Source organism: Balaenoptera physalus, assembly GCF_965194825.1.
Source record: "Balaenoptera physalus genome assembly, chromosome: 3".
NCBI classification, from domain to species: Eukaryota; Metazoa; Chordata; class Mammalia; order Artiodactyla; family Balaenopteridae; genus Balaenoptera; species Balaenoptera physalus.
The window spans coordinates 140,221,343-140,243,680 of record NC_138890.1 but is presented as its reverse complement, the minus strand read 5'-3'; the positions used below and the strand labels follow the sequence as shown (position 1 = coordinate 140,243,680).

The 22,338-nt window shown below is 34.5% G+C and overlaps 1 protein-coding gene across 6 annotated transcripts in view; it reads left to right on the top strand.

Annotated features, from left to right (window-relative positions):
• The window catches only part of MRPS30 (mitochondrial ribosomal protein S30), a 146,100-nt gene that overhangs the window by 53,943 nt on the left and 69,819 nt on the right, over positions 1-22,338 (top strand). For 5 of the 6 annotated variants that reach the window (XR_014261959.1, XR_014261960.1, XR_014261961.1 and 2 more), the window contains one exon: positions 982-1,056. Coding sequence is in view for 1 of the 6 variants with exons in the window: in XM_082455908.1 (XP_082312034.1) it covers positions 982-1,048 (67 nt within the window). In the remaining 5 variants the exon portion in view is untranslated. Of the gene's footprint in view, positions 1-981; positions 1,057-3,453; positions 3,765-22,338 lie in introns of those variants that run through there. The other variant, XR_014261962.1, reaches the window with a different exon arrangement.

The window sequence follows — 22,338 nt, the reverse complement described above, 5'->3', positions numbered from 1 at the left end:
CCTTCTTACAGATGCTAAACTTGGCTGGCCCATGGTTGTGTTTTGACTCCATACCTATGCTACAGAGATGGTTGTCTTATTTCAGATCTCAACTGTTTCTTTTAATTTTCTTTTTTTTTTTAATTGGTATCTTCCATTGCTGTACATTAGAAGAAACAGCTCTCAAAACATAGAGCTATAACACTATATTGTCTATAGCTGCACTGTACAATATAGTGGCCATCAACCACATGTGGCATGTTAAATTAAAATTAAATAAAACAAAAAATTCAGTTCCTCCATCATATTAGCCACATTTCAAGTTCTCAATAGTCCCATGGGGGTATTGGCTACCATTTTGGATAGTGCAGATGTAGACTATTTCCATCATTGTAGACAGTTCTCTTGGGTGCTCTGTCTACAGTATGAAGCTAAATATTGAAAAGAAGACAAAAAAGGCTGCAGATATTTAACCTGTTATGAGGTTGTTGGAAGCCCTGAAGCTTACTAAATTATTGCAACAAGACATACGTAGACTCTTCAGTAATAGGATTCTGAGACCATGTGCTTTATTGTCAACAACATGTCTGTAGTTGCCCACTATGAATTTTTCTCTGAAGTATAATCTTATGATTTTGGAACCTGAAGACCTGGGTGCAAGTTCCAGTCCTGCCCCTTGCTAAGAATGTGATCTATGATTATACACCTAACTTCTCTGAACTTCCATTTTCTCATTTGAAAATTAGGATAATAGTTATTTTGCCAACTCTGTGTGATTTTTGTAGTATGTTATATTAAGGTGTATTTCAGAATTAATTAATAAGTGACCTTTTTATATTTAAAATTTTGCATTTCTTTAAATCTTGCTTTTTATTGTTTCTTCTCAAGTAACATAATGTTTATTCTGATTTTATTTTTATATTAGAAGTATCCATGTCTAATTATATTAATAGAGACGATTTTGAGTAGTGAGAAAAGTATAATAACTTCCTTCCCAAACAGGTACACCTATGGATTAGAGAGTGCTAATGACGGCATTCTACTGAAGAATCTTCCACTTCAGGCCTAGTGAATGAGGTATATATATTTCTGAACCTTAATGTAATAAATTTCAATCTGTAGTGTTATAGCAATTTTAGCACCTATTACACAATGTGACTCACTTTTATTAGACATAATCAGGCAAACCATGAAGCTGAGTGCTGAAACCATAAATAAGATTTGACTCTAATACTTGTATCCATCTCCATAATCAAAGAGTAATCTTCATATGTGTGCAGTTTAGTCAGTTTTTTTTTTTTTTTGGTAGAACATCTTAAGAGAAACATTTTTATCAAGACCCTTAAGTTTTAATATAACAGATTTTCAATTTTGAGATCTATATAATAATTGTAAAATTTCTATATTAATTCCTGAATCATTTCACTTACTTGTAGGAAAGGCAATCTCTAATTGTATAATAAAACACTAATGTTGAGGGGATATAAGTAGTTAAATAACAGCAATTTTTTAACTGTTCTATTTTTTCTACTTAAAAGAAAATATGTCTATTCTTATAATTGTTTGGTCTAAATTAAACAATATTTATTTCTCATATATGAAATTGAGACATGCATGTTCTAATATTCATCATTTGTAGACTATTTTAACCGTCACAGAAACTCTTCAAGGTAAGTGTTTATAACAAATGAGGTGACTGAAATGCAGAAAGTTTACTTTTCTGAAACTGGGTTTTCAATTCAAGCTCTACTCTGTATCTGTTGTCTTTCTTGTAATGAGGCCAAAAACAGAGTCCTAATTATAATATTGGTTATCTGGTTCTTACCCCACAATGAAGGTTTCTAATGTTTACATTGACTGAATTTTTTATTAGCCCTTTTGGAAACCTATTTTATACTCTTTGTTAATGTGACACCAAGTAACTATTTTTTGGAAACAACCTATGGACACTGAATCCTTCCCAGAAGGCCTAAATATTCTCTGTTAAAGTAACCTGTAGCCTTTTCTGGACTATGACACATTTGCTGTAGAATCTCATTTTATAATCCAGTTTTAGCCTGTGTTCTGTAATTGTCCATTCACTAATGATGTCTGTATCATAAAATTATAATTATGAAGTTAGCATCTAAGTTTTAGCTTGACAGGGAGCTAATTATTATTTATGTGTAAATAATAGTGGAATAAAGGAAAATACAAACTAAACATAGATATCTATAGTAAAATGTTGCAATATATGCAGAGATAAGAAATATGACCTATTTGTTTCATTTACTGGAAACTACTAAATCAGTAAAACCTTGGGAAATTTAGTTTCCTATAAAAATGATTTTACAAGTTTTCCGGGCCACTGACAATGTGTAAGGTGCACTTGCACATTCATTTTGAATGTATGACCCAAGTTGTTCCTTTGAACTCAGATTGTAGTAATGGGGCGTCTACATGGAAGATTCATGCAACTGTAATGTGAGGCTGAAATGAATTTTAAAAGATTATCTATTCCTATTCCCTTTTCTTCTCATTTTGGCTGGATCTTTCCAGGTGCATAAAGTTTTAAGGCTATCAGAGAAGGAAGCTCACAGCCTTTTACTAACTCTAGTAAACTTTTATCTTGCTCTATGCTCTATTTTAAACTTATATCAGCCCTACTGGTGACAGCTCATAGGCGAATTATGAGAACAGTAAGAAAACTTGAAACTATATCAAACGAGGAGAGTTGGAGGAATTTTTAGCTAACTAGCAGCATAAGCAATTTCTTAAGCATTTGAACAGATGTGAAAGAGAGAAGGAGAGGACTCTTGTCTTTTAAGAGTTACCTATGCTAATGGATAAAAATTGCAGAAAGACAGATTTCAGTGATATATTGAAAATAATTTTATAGCAATCATTGAGTGTTTTCCATATTTGAAGATGATATTGTAGAAGGAATTAAAGCACTAAATGGGTGTTGGAAGATGGCTCCCATATTGTAGACAATACATTGAACCTCCAGGAACTTAATTTGTATGACCTAATAATTATGTCAGAGATGGAACTTAAAACTAGGTCTATTTGAAGTCCAATGAGTATGGCATTGCGTCCAGTTTCTGATGCTCCGAATTTTAGTCAACCACCATCCCTTCATTTTTGCATAGGAGACAACTGAGTCCCAGATTGAGGTGAGAACTTGCCTAAATTTACATGTAAACAAAGTTTATATTTGGGTATGGCTCGTATAAATGGCAAGTTATTAATATGAATTTGTTTGCAAAGATGGGCTGAATTATAGATGGAAAATTCTCAAATATAGAAGCGAGAAGACCTGCAGAGGTCATGTGTCCCATGTAAAGCTCCCTTCTATAGCTTGCTTGACAAATGGTTATTCAGCTAGAGCTTAAAAACTCAACTTTGTGAATATTCCTTTTCATGTTTGACAGAGAGCATTGTTATACTGAACTGAAAAACTGTCTTCTTTTCTGGTCCAACTTCTATACTTAGAAACAATAAAGAATAAATTAGCGGGCTTCCCTGGTGGCGCAGTGGTTAAGAATCTGCCTGCCAATGCAGGGGACATGGGTTCAAGCCCTGGTCCAGAAAGATCCCACATGCCACGGAGCAACTAAGCCCGTGAGCCACAACTACTGAGCCCACGTGCCACAACTACTGAAGCCCACACACCTAGAGCCCGTGCTCCGCAACAAGAGAAGCCATGGCAATGAGAAGCCTGCACACTGCAACGAAGAGTAACCCCTGCTCGCTGCAACTAGAGAAAGCCTGAGTGCAGCAACAAAGACCCAATGCAGCCAAAAGTAAATAAATAAAATAAGTATCTTCACTATGATTAACTGTTTGGGTTTTTGTTGTTCTTGTTGGTGTTTTTGTTCACTCAATTTATAGTTGAAAAAGTTAAGACTCAAGTAATAGAACAGAAGTACATATCTTGGGAAACTTTATTAGTTTTTGAATTATTCCTGTGCGAAACAGAAATTAAATAACAGAAAGTGCACCAAGGGAAATTTAACTTCGTGAATTGTGAAGTAGGAGGTGAACAATGCTTCCTTTTTACCACCAGAGGTCTTCAAAAGATCTATAATAGCTGCATTTCCTCCGACTGAGGAAGAAAAATCTCTAATGACGAAGCTGACAGAGTCTTAGCAAATAATATACTCAAGAACTTAAGTAATGATTAGTGTTCTCTAGCCTTAAGGCTAAACATTTCCTCTAGGTAGAATTCAGTCCAAGAAAACAAAAACTAATAACCAAACCCTCAAATGCAGAACAATTAAAATGTATTATTTTATATTTTAGTTTGATTTATTGCTTAATCATCTCAGTTCCTGTTGGGGAACTTCTGATGCTAATTACAATGATTAAAAACAATATTACATGATTATCAATATTACATGAAAGTGGAAACCCACTATCATTTACATATGTTTAAGAATGTATTATATATTACAAATGTGAAAACATCCTAACTTTGCTTTTCAATTTAAAGGTTAAGGGACAATGTGGCTTAATTCCTTTGACTTATCCTAAACCACTGGGAAGCAAAGCTAGGCAAAGATTTTTGTATCAACTTAGAAAAACAGCTCCCTGTTTGGATTTTAAAAGAAAGAAAATGACTTTAGATGAACTAATGGATCCTGTAATATGCATAATAATTTGAGTAACAGTTGTCTAATTTCATTGGTACTTTGTATTTCTTATGGTGATTACTATTGAGAGCTTATTACGTGGCTGCCATTTTACTAGTGATGGCATATATAAAAATTGCAATCACACATGATCTTGTTCTCAAGAAATTCACAGCTTAGTGCAGGAAAATAGGCAAAGAATTACAATTCAACTTTCTAAATGCCACATTAGAAAGATGATCATAAGGGCAATGAGAACCAAAAGGTGGGCACCTAACTCAGGGAGAATCAGAAGATTTCAACAAAAAGCAGATACACGAACTAGGTATTGAAAGATGAAAGGCAGTCATGTTGTCTAAAGTGGGGGGAAGGAGAGCAGTGCTTCATGGAAGAGAAAAAATATGAGCAAAGCAAAGTGAAGGCAGAAGAGAATATAACATATTAAGGAATGATGGGAAGTGGATGAAGAAATATGCCTCGACCTGTAACCCAGGTTAAGCTTTTTGCTTCCTACACGTCAAATGAAATCGAGAAATACATCCTCGATTGTTTTATTTTGAGGGTAAAGCAAGGGCTAAGGTGAAAACATTCTTAATTCTTGTTTGCAATTTTAATCATTAACCATATAAAAATAAATAGAGGTTCCCCAATCAGTGTCCAAACAAAATTTAAAACATAAACTCACACAATGATCTGAAAAACAATTTAAAAGTTGTTTTTCTTTTTATATTCTAGCCCCACATCTCCTGATTTTTGTTTTCTCATGAACGTTTTCATCTCCCCCTTCCCCCTTGCCACAGGTTGGCATGCTTCATTTTTTTTTTCTTTTTTTAAATCTAGTGAGACGGGGGCAGTGGAGAATGAGGCATGTCTGACTTGGAGGAGAGGGAACACTAGATAATGTGGGTGTGTGTTCAAGGAAATGTTTGTGTGTTTAATGTTTTTGTGAGGGAGGAAACAGGAAGCATAATAAAACCATTCAAAATAGAAAGAAAGCAATACATTTTAATTATAATTTATGGTTATAACAGTACTGCCCCAAAGGGACTTAATTCAACCATCATGTTCACAGACATTGGTAGTCTTGTAGTAACATAGCTGCTGTTGTCTTTGGTTTTGATAGAGTACAACTGTTAAAGAAAAGGCTGGATTCTAGAGTTTGAGGGTTTAGATTCCTGCCCTTTGCAGGATTCAATACAAATCTCTCTATTTACATTTGAATAGGAAACAAAACAGACCGGAAACTCCTAACCAGTCTCCTTGCCTTGCATTTAATCTTCCTCTGCCCAATTCGTTTGGTTTGTGGACTCCTCTTTGTTTCACTCCTGTGCAGGATCTCCACAAGACCTCTCATGATGGTTTGCCATCTATCTCCCTTTCCTTTCCTGGCTCCACTCTGCTCCAGTTGTACCAAATTTCTGTCATTTTCACATGTTGACATTTTAGGGAAGCTTCTGGGCTTTTGCACAAGTTGTTCCACAGCTTGGACATCATCTTTCTTTTCACCCATCCTGTCTGTCTATACAATAAGACAATGATGAACTGAAGAAACTACAGTATAACAAAAAGACTCCTTTCTTTTATAGTAGTTGTCTCTTCGCACATCAAATTCTTCCTAAACTATGAAGGGCAAGGCTCTTATGTTTTCACCATGATATCACCTGCCTTGGTGAGTATATTTGTGTTGAATAAATGAATGAAGGAAGAGCTGTAGGGAGATAAATGGATACTGAAATAATGACATAAATTATGGAACTATTTGGATCAATTTTTTAAAACTTGATAACAGGTTAATTTCAAATCATAGTGTTTCAATATAAATAATCTGTGTATCATTTGGTTACTATTACCTTATGTTTTAATTTTTAAATACCAAAGAAATAGATTTCTCACACTTTTCCAAGGTAGTCTGTTATGGCTTTTGAATACAAATCTTCCCTACGATTTACTTAAGCCTGTTTGTTTCATCTTCGTGCACTCACTTTTTCAAAGGGAAATATATTTTGTTATTTATTACTAGATTAAGCACCTGTTGAACGGAGAGTAATGGATATCTCTGGCAAGCTCTTGAGTCTTGTTAATGCTTGAGACAGGAAACAAAGGAAAAGATCCATTTTTTTCCTAATATGCTTCAAGCAATGAAAATGCATTAATACAGGCTTTACACGTTTGATCTCAACTGTCAATGCTTCTTTCCCGGGAAGCCACCTCTACTCATTTTGTTCTTGGGGAACAGCAATGGGTGAATACTTGGACTAAACATTCCACAGAGAAGTTAAAGACCTCTGTGATGCTAATTTTCACTTCTGGACTTTGTTATAGAGACATGCTTTCTTTTTAGTATCACTTTACTTATTAACCAATATTTGTGAAGAATCTCACTTGTAGACTTTATGCATTTGGAATGTTGCTTTTGAATAAGGAGGCTGAAACCTTTATATTAGCCAAACAGTAAGTTGGTGTGGTATCAGCCTCTTCTAGTTCTTCCTTTACACCTAACCTGGCATTTGATAAGGACACATTTAAACATGTTGCAGAAGCATTTAAACTTGGGAAAACATACCAGGAAAAACATACCAGGAAGAACTGCAAGCAAATGAACCAGTACCATGTTGCACTTCATTGTTACTAAAGCAAAACTTTAAATTTGAACTTCTTTCCTACTGTTTATACCATGATTTAATTTTTGAAAAATTTGCTTCAAGCTGATTTTTAGTTATATATGTCTGGAATTTGCAAACTACTACTGGCACCACCGAATCCAGACTGTCCCTTGTTTTTGTCAATACCCTTTATTAGAATACAGCCACTCTCATTTACTGTCTATGGCTGATTTTGTGCTGTAACAGAATTGGGTAGTAGCGATAGAGTCTAAAAAATGTATTGTCTTACTTTATCCAGAAAAATTTACTGACCCCTGATCGTAGTTTATGATACTTAGTACAATTTTCTTGGTCAGTACGATGTTATTTTTTACCACTTGTTCTTCCTGGGTAATGCTGTAGCAAGATTTATGTTATACATTAAAACTTTACAACATACATTAAAAAGTGGAGATATAAATTTGTGTGCATTGAATAAAAAATAGGTTAAAATATTTATAGGAATTTTTATAAGGTAAAGGCAAAATTGATAAAAGAGATGAAATAAAGAAATTATGAGCAGAATGAATATAAATATCTATCTGTCAAATAACCTGTTTTTAAGAAGCTTTCTTACTCTGACATTGTTTACTATCCATTTCTCAGGAAATAAAGTTTCTAATTAGAACAGAGTTAATACTACCTGTGAAAATTGATATACTTCATCTATTTTAGGGCAGAGAAATTCTACCAAGGTCAATTAAGATAATTTCCCCTTCTTAAACTCTAACATTGTTATTTGTGTCATTTGTACTGCAGTTCCCAGTAATTAAAACAGCAGGTTACAGATGGGTTATTTTGGCATGGGCACACTCATTTTCTTGCCCTCAGGTTAGATGGACATTGTCTTCTGTAGGCACTGCCCATTGTCCCTCGGCAAGACTCCCTCAGATTGTCCTTGGACAAGAAAATCAGCCTAAATAGATCTCTTTTATTTGTCTCATAAGTCTTTCAAACAAACTGTATTAGTGACTGCCAGCTGAGTTGTTCGAAACAGGAAAAACAATCTTATGCTTTTGATGTCAACCCGACAGAAAGTTAAAAAGAAAGAGATTCTGTTATTTAAGAGAAGATTTTAAAAGAGTTTCTTTGAAGTCCATATTTATCTGTAAACTTTTGTTTTTAGGTTGACAAAGAAATCACATTCCTCTGAAAACTCTCTAGTTAATGTATTCCATAGCAATACCTGCCTAAAGAGTGGTAGTTAGGAAAAATTTAAGGAAGAAAGATGAAAGATGAGAAAGTTTCAAAACAATATACTCATATGTTTTTGGGATGAGAAGGCAGAGTATCAAATGCCCATTTACTCACTTACTTAAGGTTGTGTGGAAAGATCTTAATACATACTGCTTATGTCCCTTAGATGATCTAATGTTTCTGCTCCTTTCCATAATCAGAAACCATTTCTTTTTTCTCCCCGCAAGCCATTGAGTAGAAACTCAAATAGGATTTTCCAATGCATGATGGAAAATTCTATTTTAAATCTTATGATTTCTATGTGTTAAATGTGTAGTTTAAATTACACGTCAGTATGTTTGAGTTGTCACAAATGCATGGCACTGACCCAAGTTCCTTTAGATAGGTTTCTTTGTTGAGAATTCCTGAAGTTCTAATTAATCGGCTGCCTTGGTTTTAGATGTTATATATAGAATATGTAGGAATATATTCCTCCTTTGAAACAATACCCAATTGTGAGAAAAATCCTGTTTGTATCTAGAAAAGATGGGGAAATATCCAGATCAATATATCTATGTCTCAAAATCAGAGGATTAAAATCAATGTAGTAATAAATACCTGGATGTTGTATGATATTGTTTTGAGTAATAAAAGGGAGGGCAGTAGAAAAATTTTTTTGGTTTAGCTCTAAACTTATCAGTGTTTTGAAATTTAATTTCTTGAATTATTTTTGAAGAACTCAAGTTAGGCCTCATCTGAAGAGTTACCATTAATTTAGACTGGAGCCTAATGCAGCACGATGGAAAGCGTGGTATGCAGATATCAATTAGCACATATTGTGTCCACCCCCTTCCAGGTGTTCAGATAATTAACTCCATGAGGTGGTTCAACATTTTTATCCCATTGCTGCCTATCAAGGAACCGAGGCCTAGGAAGAGGGTGTAGTGTTTGCCCAAGGTCATGCAACTGAGAAATCATGGAGCCAGGACAGAAAGGCAGGTGCATCTGATTTCAAAGCCAATGCCTCTTCTGTCCTGTGTTGCCTTTTACAAGAACGTGTTATCAATATGTAGAAATCTTGCTTATAAAAATCCCCCCAGAGAGTTTAGAGCAGATACATATAAATTCATATATTCTCTACATATACATAAGTAGATGAAAAGGAAATTTGCAAATATACTTCAAATTACCGTCAATAAACTTTCTACATGCAGCCTTTGGAAAAAGCAGGATCTACCATTTAACAGAAATTGTTGACTTTTAAAAGAGTATGGCATTTTCAACTCATATTCAGTGTGTTCTCCATCTGACCTCTGAATCCTTGCCTGTTGTATTTTCGCTTAACTTGCCTTTCTCCTTTTTAGAAAAACAATTTCCCTCTAATGGATTTTCTTTTAGGGTTGAAACTCAGTTCAATAGGAATCAGTCTCTCAGAGCTGCAAGAGACCTTAAGGCAAAATTGAACCTCAACCATCATTTTACTGATGAGTAAAAAGCTGACAGTCAGTGAAGTGAAATGATTTATCTAGTCTACAAGAGGGATCCAGGTCTCCTGATTCTCAACTTAGTGGAATTCTGTGACACACTGCATCTTAATGAGATGCTCAGAAATCAAATAATTTTGAAGTTGATCGACCCTTTTTTTTTTTGGTATTTATTGACCAGGTTGATTTAAAGGCATCATTACTAATTCATTGTTTGAAATGCTATTTTTAATCTAAAGGCCATGGAAAATTGAAAGATGGCATATAATGTAGGAAAGTAGATATTATTATACTTCAATATAGGCTTTAAGCTGCCTTTCCAGCCTCACCTTTCACCCATTTTCCCCTGGTTTATTCTAGAATTTGTCATATACTTCATGCCTCCATGATTTAGCCCCTTGTGCTCCTGCATCTGGAATTCCCTTCCATATCTTGACTGTCTGGAGAAATTCTACTTATTTTTCCTTTTGCATACCTTAACGTTAGCCACATCTTCCCTTGGCCTTGGCAGAATTAATTTTTTACTTGTCTGTGCTATCATATCAGTTTGTGCCTTTATTGTAGTATTTATCCTTATTTTATTGCCATTATTTCTTCACTTATCTTTCCTCCTCCAGGCTGGAAGCTCCTTGAGGGCAAGATTTTGTTCTAATCACCTTAGTATCCCCATAACAACATAATGCTAGACACACAGTGGGAGCTGCAAATACATTTCTCTTGAATGAATTACTTGCAAATCATGGTCTTTCAAAAACAATACCCTAAAAGAAAAAGTAAAAGTCTAAAAGTTAGGGCTGTACGTGAGGTCACTTGATCTGATAATTATCACAAATTTTGCTGTCATTCTTACAAGTTGAATTCTGTCTAGTCACAAGGTTTGAAGCTATTGCTTTATTTTCAGTGGTCTGTGTTTTCGCTTCCTTTTTTTAGTAATAGAGATTTATATGTCCCCAATCATAATTTCTTGCCTGGTTGTCATTATTGCTAATGACATTAATTTAGCCATCTGTTGACTCAAGAATAAGCTTCTGACCGCTCCTTCTAATTTGATATAAGAAATTAAGTCAATGACAAGCATAAGTTACAGGCCTTCACATCACTTCAATTTTGGTAGAACTGAGGTTTAATATATTACACACATACATAGAACAAATCTATTATAAATAAAATGTAACTGCTCATATTTTTTTAAATTAATTTATTTATTTTTGGCTGTGTTGGGTCTTTGTTTCTGTATGAGGGCTTTCTCTAGTTGCGGCAAGCGGGGGCCACTCTTCATCGCGGTGCGCGGGCCTCTGACTATCGTGGCCTCTCTTGTTGCGGAGCACAGGCTCCAGTCGCGCAGGCTCAGTAGTTGTGGCTCATGGGTCTAGTTGCTCCGCGGCATGTGGGATCTTCCCAGACCAGGGCTCGAACCCGTGTCCCCTGCATTTCCAGGCAGATTCTCATCCACTGCGCCACCAGGGAAGCCCTAACTGCTCATATTTATAGAATAAATTCACATACAAATGATTTGCAGAAAGATATGTTTTTCTCTTCAATATCAATAAGAATGAAAGCTAAACTTCAGCTGTAGGACATTAATTCAATAGATTATATTTGTTTATTAGCACAAATGCATTCATCAATATACCCCCGCAACCCTAAGCATGATTAACAAGACACTGGGCTCCTGAAGATGGTGTCTTCTGGTTCATATATAGCGTTACATAATACACAGCTGTTGGTGATTAATCACAGTTTGTAATGGCTAGTGAGTTCATTCTGTACTCCTTAGAAAAGAAAAAATGCAATTTTTTTGTGTGTGTGTGTGATCTAAGTAAACAAATTTTGAACAAATGTAATGCTGATTTATCAGTTTCCAGTTCATTAATGGGGAGCTTTTGCTTTCCCAACAATTGAAATCAGTGAAACATCTGTCAAATTATAGTTGCATAATCTATGAGTGAAACAATGCTTAGGTGGTATAAATGAGCTACTTCCTTAGAGATTCTCAAATTGTGCAAGAGGCAGGTGCTCAAGTGTCCCAGAATTCAGGATTCTTTAAATGAAATATCTAATAGACCTGCTATTTTTCTTTGCCATTTCAGTGAGTACAAATATGATCTACCATTTCAATAGCCCTAGTGGAAACCAGATTGTGGACTTTTAGGTTTAATTTAACTCTCCTTATCTTCACCCTACTTCACTGCCAGCACCCAGATTGTTATGTATTTGTGCATTACATATAGCTAAGTTAGAGGTATCCTACCTAAATGTTTTGATTAATATACTAATATTAATACTGTATTTCTTTCCTCTTTTTCTTAATGATGAAGTAGTTCTCTGACAAATCATCCCTTTTATTCCGGGGAAATGCATACCCTTTAGTTAATTAAATGCTACTACAAAATGCATCATCTTCCAGTTAATTCAAGGAATTGTTACAGTCTTTTAGTAGAAATTTTATCCTCTGTTTTGAGAAAAGTTTCTGTGAGTGCCTGAAACAGGTTCCTGCTGATAACTGAAAATGTGTTTCTAAATGTCCCCAGCTTGCCAGACTAGGGTACCTAGGTCATTCAGTTCTTTCTTTCTAGCTACTTCTATTCACTGTGAAATTTTTTCCTGTAGAAAATGAGATGTTATGCTGCTTTCACTGAAACATCATATAAGTCAAGGGAAACTAGTGCCATAGGGTAGGTTCCCCAGGGAACAGACCCTGAGCCTCTGAGATTTATGTGCAAGGGATTGCTCTGGGGAATAAATAGGAAAAATGATTGAAGAGATGTTGAGCAGGTTAAGAACATGAGCTATGATGCAGTTGCAACATTGGCTTCGGACCATCTTACAGAAAGCCCTCCACCTGGGATGGCCCTTCAGAGTTTTGTGTTTTGAGGCAAGGAGCCAGATTTTATGCTCCCGTATCCATCAGCCATTGAATGCAGGCCACCTTTGGGGAGGGGCTTGATTTTGAGCCAACCTGCTCTTTTTGGCTGAGGCTGATTCCTGGAGAGAGATTAATCAGAGAGCTGTTGGCCACCAACATTCCCAGCAATGGATGAAATGAGTGTTTCAGTCCCAAGGAGGAGTCTGGGCAACACACCACAGTATCCACTATAATGAGATGCCTAACTTTGGTACCACATTTGTAATGCCAGTTGTGAGTGATGATTAACTTGCATGTTGTATAGAACATTAAAACCATTTAAGTAAACTATGGGTTGTAAGCAGTGGATAACATCCAAATTATTCTATAGCATGGTTATCTTTAGATAACTTTAGAAATGCCAGCCTCTAATTTCCTACTGAGACCCTAGGGAAGTTATAGTCAAGATTATCATTAGCTTTAATGAGAATAATTTGTACAGAATCCCCTGTGTTAGACAAAGATAAAAACATCTCTGCATGTGAAGCTTTGAATATCCCTTTGTTTATTTTAGCCTTTAACTGAATACAGAGTTGTTTTGTTTTCAGAGGTTTTATCAAAATGACATTGAAAATTTTCACATTTTTGTTGCTTTATTTCTAATAGATTTTCAACTGTATTAGTACCAGATATGGGTGTTTTAAAATATTTCTATTAATCTGGGTTAAAAATTATAAGTAAAGAATTACTCTGACTACTAAATAAAATACTATGGTTAAATTCTGAGGGTTAAAAAGATCAATTTTGAAGCTATGTTTAGAGTGAAAAGGATGATAGAAGCTAAATGATGTAAATTTTGATATGTATTGACACAATTATTGCCATAGCAAAAATAAATCCAGATGTGTGGTGATTATAAAGGAGTGGCAAAGTGGCATAATTGAATCAAGTACATAAAATTTGCTAGTTGAATGAACAGGTCAATTTCCATTTAACACTAAGGGATCAACTGGTATTTGGAATGAGTGTTGGTGACAGATGGTGTAGTTACATAGTCCTATTTCAGTCAATTAACAAGTAATTGACAGATATACTCATGGTGCTGAACAATTATTTGAATAAAAATATTTAGGACTGTTTCCTAAGCTTCAAGGTTTACCAAATGTAATTATAGTTAATTCTTTACATAAATTGCACTAAATAAGTTAGGATATTCACCAACTTAGAATGCCAGTATTGTTTTAACCATATAATTAACTCATTCTCATGGTTTGTTTGCTTAATGGAATAATCCATCTGATCTTGGTCTCTATTAATACTATTTCTTTGTCCATCAAAATGATGACCCTAACAAAATGAATACTTCTATAAAGTAAACATCAATTTTATATAGTAAAAGACCCAGCTAAATAAGACATTGGATAAAGAGAAATGGCAAAATAATCATACTCAACTTAAAGTTTTGATTATCAGTGGACACTGCCCTCATAGAATTTTGTACTAACATGTTTAGGTTAACTTATTATTTAAGCTCAGGATATAAAATTTCATCTGCTTTATGTTTTCCTAGAGAAAAATGGTTCCTAGGCCATATATTATACCCCTATACTCAGAATAGGAATCAGGTAACTATAAATAGATAGATAGATAAATAGATAGATAGATAGATAGATAGATAGATAGATAGATAGATAGATAGATAAAGATACATTCTTATGAAAAAATATGGATGACTGATAGAGAAAGAAAAATATCTTAAAGCCTATGTGGGTAAAATTTTGTTAAATTTAGCTGACAAAGACATTGAGATATGTCCCCCTTCCTCCACCCACAAAACACATAGAAAAGTTGGATAAAATATCAGAGCATTAAAAAAATTAAACTCAAAGTTACCAAGTGGCAGAAATGTTGAGGGTGCTTATAGCTGAAAAAATGAGTTGTAGACAAACTGTTTCAGCCCATGGGGATATTTGAAGCATGTATTCTTAAGAGATGGTTGGTGTTTAAATGTCAGTGAGCATTGATCATTCAGGGCCACAGGACTGACAACTTTGAATTCTAAAAAAGAGAAGTGTACAAAAAAGTAAAAGACAAAAATTCTAGAGACTATACATACGTACACATAAGGAAATAAAAACCTCATGTGGGTTAAACAATACATACCTGCAGAAAATACTAGTCAAATACAAGCCAGATTTAATGAAATCACTCAGAAGAAAGGAATTATACTGTATTATCCATCATTCATCAAATTCAAACTCAGACAAGAGAGAATTGAAAAGAGACACTATTCTAATATTGATGAAAAATGTTCCAGGTTGAAGAGAAATGTAAATTTTCAGATTGGAAGAAAACATCTCAAGTCCCTATAACCAGACACTGTGCTCTGAAACTATAAGGTATCAAAGATAAAAAAAAAGATGTGAAGAACCTGGAGAGAAATGACAGATTATTTATAAAGGGACATAATTCAATTGCTATAATATTTCTCATTAGGAAAAATAGATGTGTGAATACAATGAAATATTTTCAAATTGCTGGGGAGACATAGACATTCATAAACATAAAAACAAAATTAAAATGGTGTCCATAGACCCTCACTGAAAGACATACTAAAGGATATACTTAAGCAAGAAAAAAATTTAATTCATAAGAAAAGTTTGTAAAGCAAGAAAAAATAGTGACCAAACCAATTGACTTAACAAATTTAAAAATACTGAAATACTAAGATGACTAACAATAACTACTTTTGGAGGGTTTAAAAACAAGGTGGAACTTAAATACCAAATAGTAATTTAAATGACTAAAGAGGAGTACCTGAAAGGAATATACTTTGTTACATATATTTGAAAGAAAATAGTGGTATTGATTTACTTTAGATTTTATTAGGAAGAAATAAAGTTAAATATGTATGTAAAAGTTTTAAAGGAAATAGAATTACTGCAACAATAGAAATAGAATGTTTAATTTCCCAACAAGGAAGGAAATTTCTATCAAGTCAATAGAAGATAAAAGAAGAAAAAAAACCACAAGATACTAACAAAAGCATAGTAAATTTAAAAATTCAGAAAAAGATGTAGAAATAAATCCAAATATATTAGTAATCAGAAGTATAATAAATTAATCATCCTATTAAAAGACCAAGACTGTCAAATTGGATTAAAAACTTTAAAAAATGTTGTTGTTCTATATAAATACTAATCAAAAGAGGCAAGGAATAGTTTTATCAGAAATATGTAGACTTAATTCTACTTCTTCCTTTCTAACATGGATACCGATTTTTTTTTTTTTTTTTTTTTTTTGGCCTATTTGCTCTGGCTAAGACTTCCAGTACTGTGTTGAATAAATATGGTGAGAGTGAGCATCACTGTCTTGTTCCTTATCTTAAAGGAGAAGCTTTCAGCTTTTCACCATTGAGTATATGTTAACTGTGAGCTTGTCATATATGGCCTTTATTATGTTCAGGTACATTCCTTCTATACCTAATTTGTTGAGATTTCTTATCATGAAAGGATATTGAATTTTTAATTGCTTCTTCTCTACTGACATGATCATATGATTTTATCCTTTATTCTGTTAATATTATATATCATATTTATTGATTTGCAAATGTTGAATCATCTTTGCATCCCAGAAATGTCTCACTTGATCATAGTATATGATCCTTTTAATGTGCTGTTGAGTTCAGTTTGCTAGTATTTTGTTGAGGATTTTTACATCTATGTTCATCAGGAATACTGGCCTGTATTTGCTTTCCTTGTAGCATCCTTGTCTATGTGCTGGCCTTATAAAATGAGTTTGGGAGTGTTCCCTCTTCTTCTATGTTTTAGAAGAGTTTGAAAAGAATTTGTATGAATTCTTTAAATGTTTGCTAGAATTCATCAGTGAAGCCATCTGGTTCTGGCCTTTTCTTTGTCTCTGTTTACAGGTGACACAATCTTGTATATAGAAAATCCTGAAGACTCCAGAAAAAAATTGTTAGAACTAATAAATTCAGTAAAGCTTCAGGACACAAAGTCAACATGTTGTGTTTCTACACACTGACAGTAAACTATCCAAAAAAGACAGTACAAAAACAATCTCCTCTACAATAGCATCAAAAAGAGTAAAATACTTAGGAATAAATTTAACCAAGGAGAAGAAAGATCTGTTACTGAAAACTGTAAAATATTGATGAAAGAAATTGAAGAAGGTACAGGTATATGGAAAAATATCCAATCTACATTAATTAAAATAATTAACATTTTTTAAATCTCCATACTACTCAAACCTCTATATAGATTCAAGGTAATCCCTGTCAAAACTCCAATGGCATTTTTCACAGAAATAGAAAAAACAATCCTAAAATTTGTATGGAATCACAAAATGCTTCAGATAGCCTAAGCAATCTTGAGCAAGAAGAACAAAGCTGGAGGCATCACATTTTCTGATTTCAAACTATATTACTAAGCTACAGTAATCAAAACAGTATGGTGGTACTGGCATAAAAACAGCCACATAGACTAAATGGAAGAGAATAGAAAGCCCAGAGATAAGACTACACATATATGGTCAACTACTCTTTTACAAAGTTACCAAAAACAGACAATGAGGAAAGGATAATCACTTCAGTAAATCGTGTTGGGAAAACTAGATAGCCATATACAAAAGATGTGGGGTGATAATAAAATATACCTAAATAATTGTAGTTACATCTTATGTTTATTTAATATTGTCAAGTTCAGAGAGCAGTGTCCTATAAGTCATTGTGGTATTTACTGAACATCTGTTACATGCCAGGTGTTATGATAATTTCTGGAGATAGCAAAAATATGTGTCAGTCCCTGTTTTAAAGAAGTCAATCTACTCAGTGGTACAGACACACAAAGAATTCCACAGGTTGGAAGAAAAAGAGGGCTAAGAAAGGAATTTGAAAACACAGAGAATTTCAGAGATCTTTGAAGGAACAGTTTTGAGTTATGTTGAGAAGCGGGATGAACAACATAGCGGTTTTAAGCAAGGAAACAAGTGGTTGCAGACCCAAAAAAGAAATTTCCACATCCTAGTTACATAAAGTTGGTTCAGTATTAGGAAATTTAATTTACTTCACGGAAAAAAGAAAAAAAAATTATTATATTAGTGCCTGCCAAAGCCTTAAATACCCTTAACAGTTTGTTTCAGGAAGTAACAGCAAATATATGTGGTGAAATATTAAAGACTTTCTATTAAAATTAAGAACACAGCAAGCATTCTAATGGCCACTGCGATTATTCAATACTCTTTTGGTAATTTTAGGTAATGCAAAAAGACCCAGTGTGGAATAAATGTAGTAAGAAAAAGTTTTGTTTTCAGATGATATAATTGAATACCTAAGAATATCACGAAATTCAACCAAAAATCTTTTTGAACAGAAAAAAAAAATTTATTAAGATGGCTGGCTACAAAAAGTCAAAACTTTCTTTTTATACTAGAGTAACAGGATGTTAAGTTGGAGGCTTTGACTGAACTCCAAGTTACAATGTGTTATGAGTCAGACTGACAGGCTGAAATTTCAAAGAAAGTGTCTGGGAACCTGCTGGATGAGTCATCTTCAATAAGGATCTAAAATGGTCAGGTTGCTGGAGATTCAGCAGGATTTGGTGAGAACCAGTTTGAAAAAAATCTACACTCTAGTCACATCTCCCACTCAAGGGCAGGGAAGGAAATAATTGATCCTCTTGCTCAAATCTAGGGAGAAGCCTTCACTAAGTGGGGAGTGAGAAAAGGGGGCATGAGAGGGGATCCTGAGTTGTTGGAAATGGTCTGTGTCTTTATCTAGGCAGTTTTCACACTAGTGTGTGCACTATGTGAAAACTCATTGAGCTTTACACTTATGACATATGCCCCCCCCTTCTCTTTTAACATTTTTATTGGAGTATAATTGCTTTACAAAGTTGTGTTAGTTGCTGCTGTATGCCCTTTAATGTGTATTATACTTTAAAAATTTTACTTATAAAAAAGAAAAAGTCTTTCTTTGGCTTGTTGAAGTTAGACACTATAGACACTATACAGCTAACTGGGCCTTTTCATATCCTCCAGTCTTAAACTGATTGGAAATCTTTAAAATAAAAGTAATATATTTTCTCAGGGATTATTGAGAGATGATCCTACATAATTGAAGCTTGCAGGACTGCTATCATCATTATTTTTTACATAACCATTTTCTTTAACTTTTGTAGAACTAAAGCAGGGATCCCAAATTGAATACAAAGACTCAGACAGGTCTGGATGATTGGTGGGATGGGTGTGGAAGTCTAATAGCGTCCCAAGAAGGTGATAAAATCCTTGTCTAACACTGAGACTCCATTGCACTGTTCCTGGCTCATAGAATTTTCTCAATAAATATTTGTTGAATACATAGGTTAGTGGAAGGATAGACGGATGGGTGGATAAAACAGAGGGAAAGCTTATCATAAATGACAGAGCGAATAGAGATGACTAAGAAATCAATTTCTGGATTATCAGAAGGTGGATCACTCTAATTAGCAGATGATCCATCCCTGGTATTTGTTTCCTGTCCTGATTGATTGCACTGACTTCATGTCCAAGTCCAGAGGCTATCAGGAGTGCTGTGAATGATGTCTATAAAAGTGGTTTCATTAAACCTCAGTAAGACTTGAAACACAAGTAACAATGCTCAGAAACACTGAGTGAACCCTTCTTCCCCACATTACAACAAAGCATGGTGAAATTTTGAGAGCTGTCCCTGTAGCAGTGAGTTTATCCTTGACCACTTATAGCACATCTCCTGGGATTATCAACAGTAATTGATGGACATTTGTCATGTGGCTACAACCTGTACTGACAGGTGTTGGAGATAATAACCAATATCATTTGAATTTTTCTGCTAATGTGACTTAATTACAGAGTCAGGACCCTGAATGTAACTGCCTCCTTGACTTTTGTACTCTAGGTACTTTTCCTGCTTCACACTAGTTCTGGCCTTGCTTGATAACCATTAACTGATAATAACTAGAGAATCTCAGGTTAAAAATATGTATTTCACTGTCTCCCATATCCACTGATGAAGCTTCTTAACAAGCAAATAAGCAAAATGGTAAAGCTAACAATACTGACCTTAGGTAATTGCTTTTAGTGGAAAATGACAATAAATGTGAATTCTACATCCCAGACAAATGTCAGTTATTACAATTTCTACTCGATTAACTTCCTTACACATTGATTGAGGTCCTTCCCTAAGAGTAAGTAGACAACCAAAGATGATGACAGCACAATCATTGCACTTGGGAGCCTAACGCTGATTTATTTTACGAGAATATTTTTCCCCTTAACAATGGTAGTACGTATACAATGACCAGTCTCCAGTCTCTTATCTTATATTGTGGCTAAGCAAGACATTTTCTAAAAAAAGTTTTAAAACCATTTAAAAATTAGGAAAGCTTTCAAATTATATATGATGTATAGCATGCTGACAGGCAAACTTGTATGCTCTGAAGCACCACTCAGCAAAGCTGTAGTTTTATTTCTACAGAGAATGATGTCAAAAAGCTAGGACCAATTCTGGTGAATGTAGGCTGGTGTGGGACCTAATTTTAAAAATAGAAGTGTCCTGACTAATCTGTTATGCTGGCAACAGATCTAAAGACTATAGACTGATATTTTTGAAGATCTGAGAAAATGAAGACAAGCAAAGACAGATTTGCCTTCACCATAGTGGTTAAGATAAATACTTCATTCAGTTAGTACCGCAAGGAAATTTCATTTAGATTTTTAACTTTTTGATATATAATTCACAAAGGGAATTTGTCTCACTTCGAAAATAACTCTTCAAGTGTCAAACAACAGAATAAATGTTTTTTTACACTGGAAAAACATTTGAGATTTTTCTGACAATGCCCTAGATTCTGGGAAAAGAAAAAGCAAAAGCAAACTTTGTTTTCTAGAGGTTTCCTAACAAAATTCTTGCCTTTGTCTCTGTGGAAACAGTCAAATTGTTCTGGGTAATTTTGCCACCATATGTTGTCAGAAATTTAACATTTTTTTAAAGGTTAGATTGTATACTTCTATTTATTTCATTAATCTCGAATGAGGGTTAGTCATATAAAACATTTTAAATTGTTGTGAATTGACCAATCTACTATAAGAGCTTACATCCTGAATGAAAGGAAGACAATTGCCCATCGTGTTCCCAATGATCTGACCTGCAAATGTAGACCTGGATGTTGAGAAGCAAACCAAACAACTTTGCCGTATGGTGGCCCATATGCAGCTTCCATCCAGTGCACTGAAAAAGGGCGTTCACAGAGTCTGAGCAAGTTCAAGGTGACTTCTGTAGGAGGAGAAGATCCAACTATTGAGAGAGAAGGAGAAGGGAGGAGGAGGAGGAAAGGGAAAGAGAAGGAGAAAAGGGAAGGCAGGATGGGATGAGGGAAGACAGATCTAAATGAATTTTTGCATTTAATATCTGAGCTCAGATTTGAGTGAACACAGTGGTGTGCTAGAGCTGGCTGGTACTGGCCCAGAGCAGATTGTGGGCATCTCTTCCCAACTCTGTGCTCAGTAATATCATATAGGTTGCTTCAAACAGACCATAGCGGAAGTATTACACTGCAAAAATAAGCAAATGCTACAAATCAGGGCATCATCCGTTGCTCCCCTCCCCCCAACTCCAGGAGCTAAACATTTACGGGCTTACTCTGGTAGACCTGGAAACTCTCAAGGGCCACTGTGATAAAGAAAAGCAATGTAAGGAAATAGAAACAACTCTTGAGCTAGGATGAACGGATCAAGGAGGAAAGAAGGAGAGAAACTCAGGGTGGTCATGAAAATAATTTAATCACTGAGATGATCATGCCTACTGGAAAAGCACACCCAGTTACTGAGCTGACTGGGAAAAGAACACTGGCTTTTTCTCTGGTGGAACATTACTAATGTATGATCCAGGCAGACACTAGAAATAGGTCAGGTAGTTTTCCTGGGGATTTCTTGGATTAGCAGGAAGTAGTCCATTTTTAGGGTGTTAAATAAGATTTGGAGGTAAAACATAATTAAAATGTGACATACATTTGGAACAAAATGAGATAAATACAGGCACTTTTCATGAAGATTTGAGGAAGATTATGAGTAAAAAATCTTTTTAATCTCTTGATTCAAATCATTTTGGTATAATCTATTGCCGGTGCTGCTCATAATAGCTGACTTCTTCAAGGTTCCTAGAATGTGCCAGAATGTCCAGAATGTCCTAGAATTGGTTATTGACTTTATATACATTATCTGATTTGATACTCATGGAAATCATATTAAATAAGTACTATTATTATCCTCATTTTACAAATAAACTAAACGAAATTTAGAAGTGTGAAAACACTTGCCCAAGGTCTGGTCCAGACTCTCAGCTGTTAGCTGCTTTAGCATGTTTTGCTGTGCCATTCCAGGAGTTGCAAAATCTATTTGAAATGGAAAATTCTGCATTAAACTGAGTAACTGAGGAATGATTCTCAAGTAAGAAAAAGTACCAGTGAGCTTGATTTTTCTGTTATAACTGTGGTCTAAATTGGTAACTTTTACAGTACCCTTAATATAGAATATATACTTCTCATACATATCCATTATATATAAAG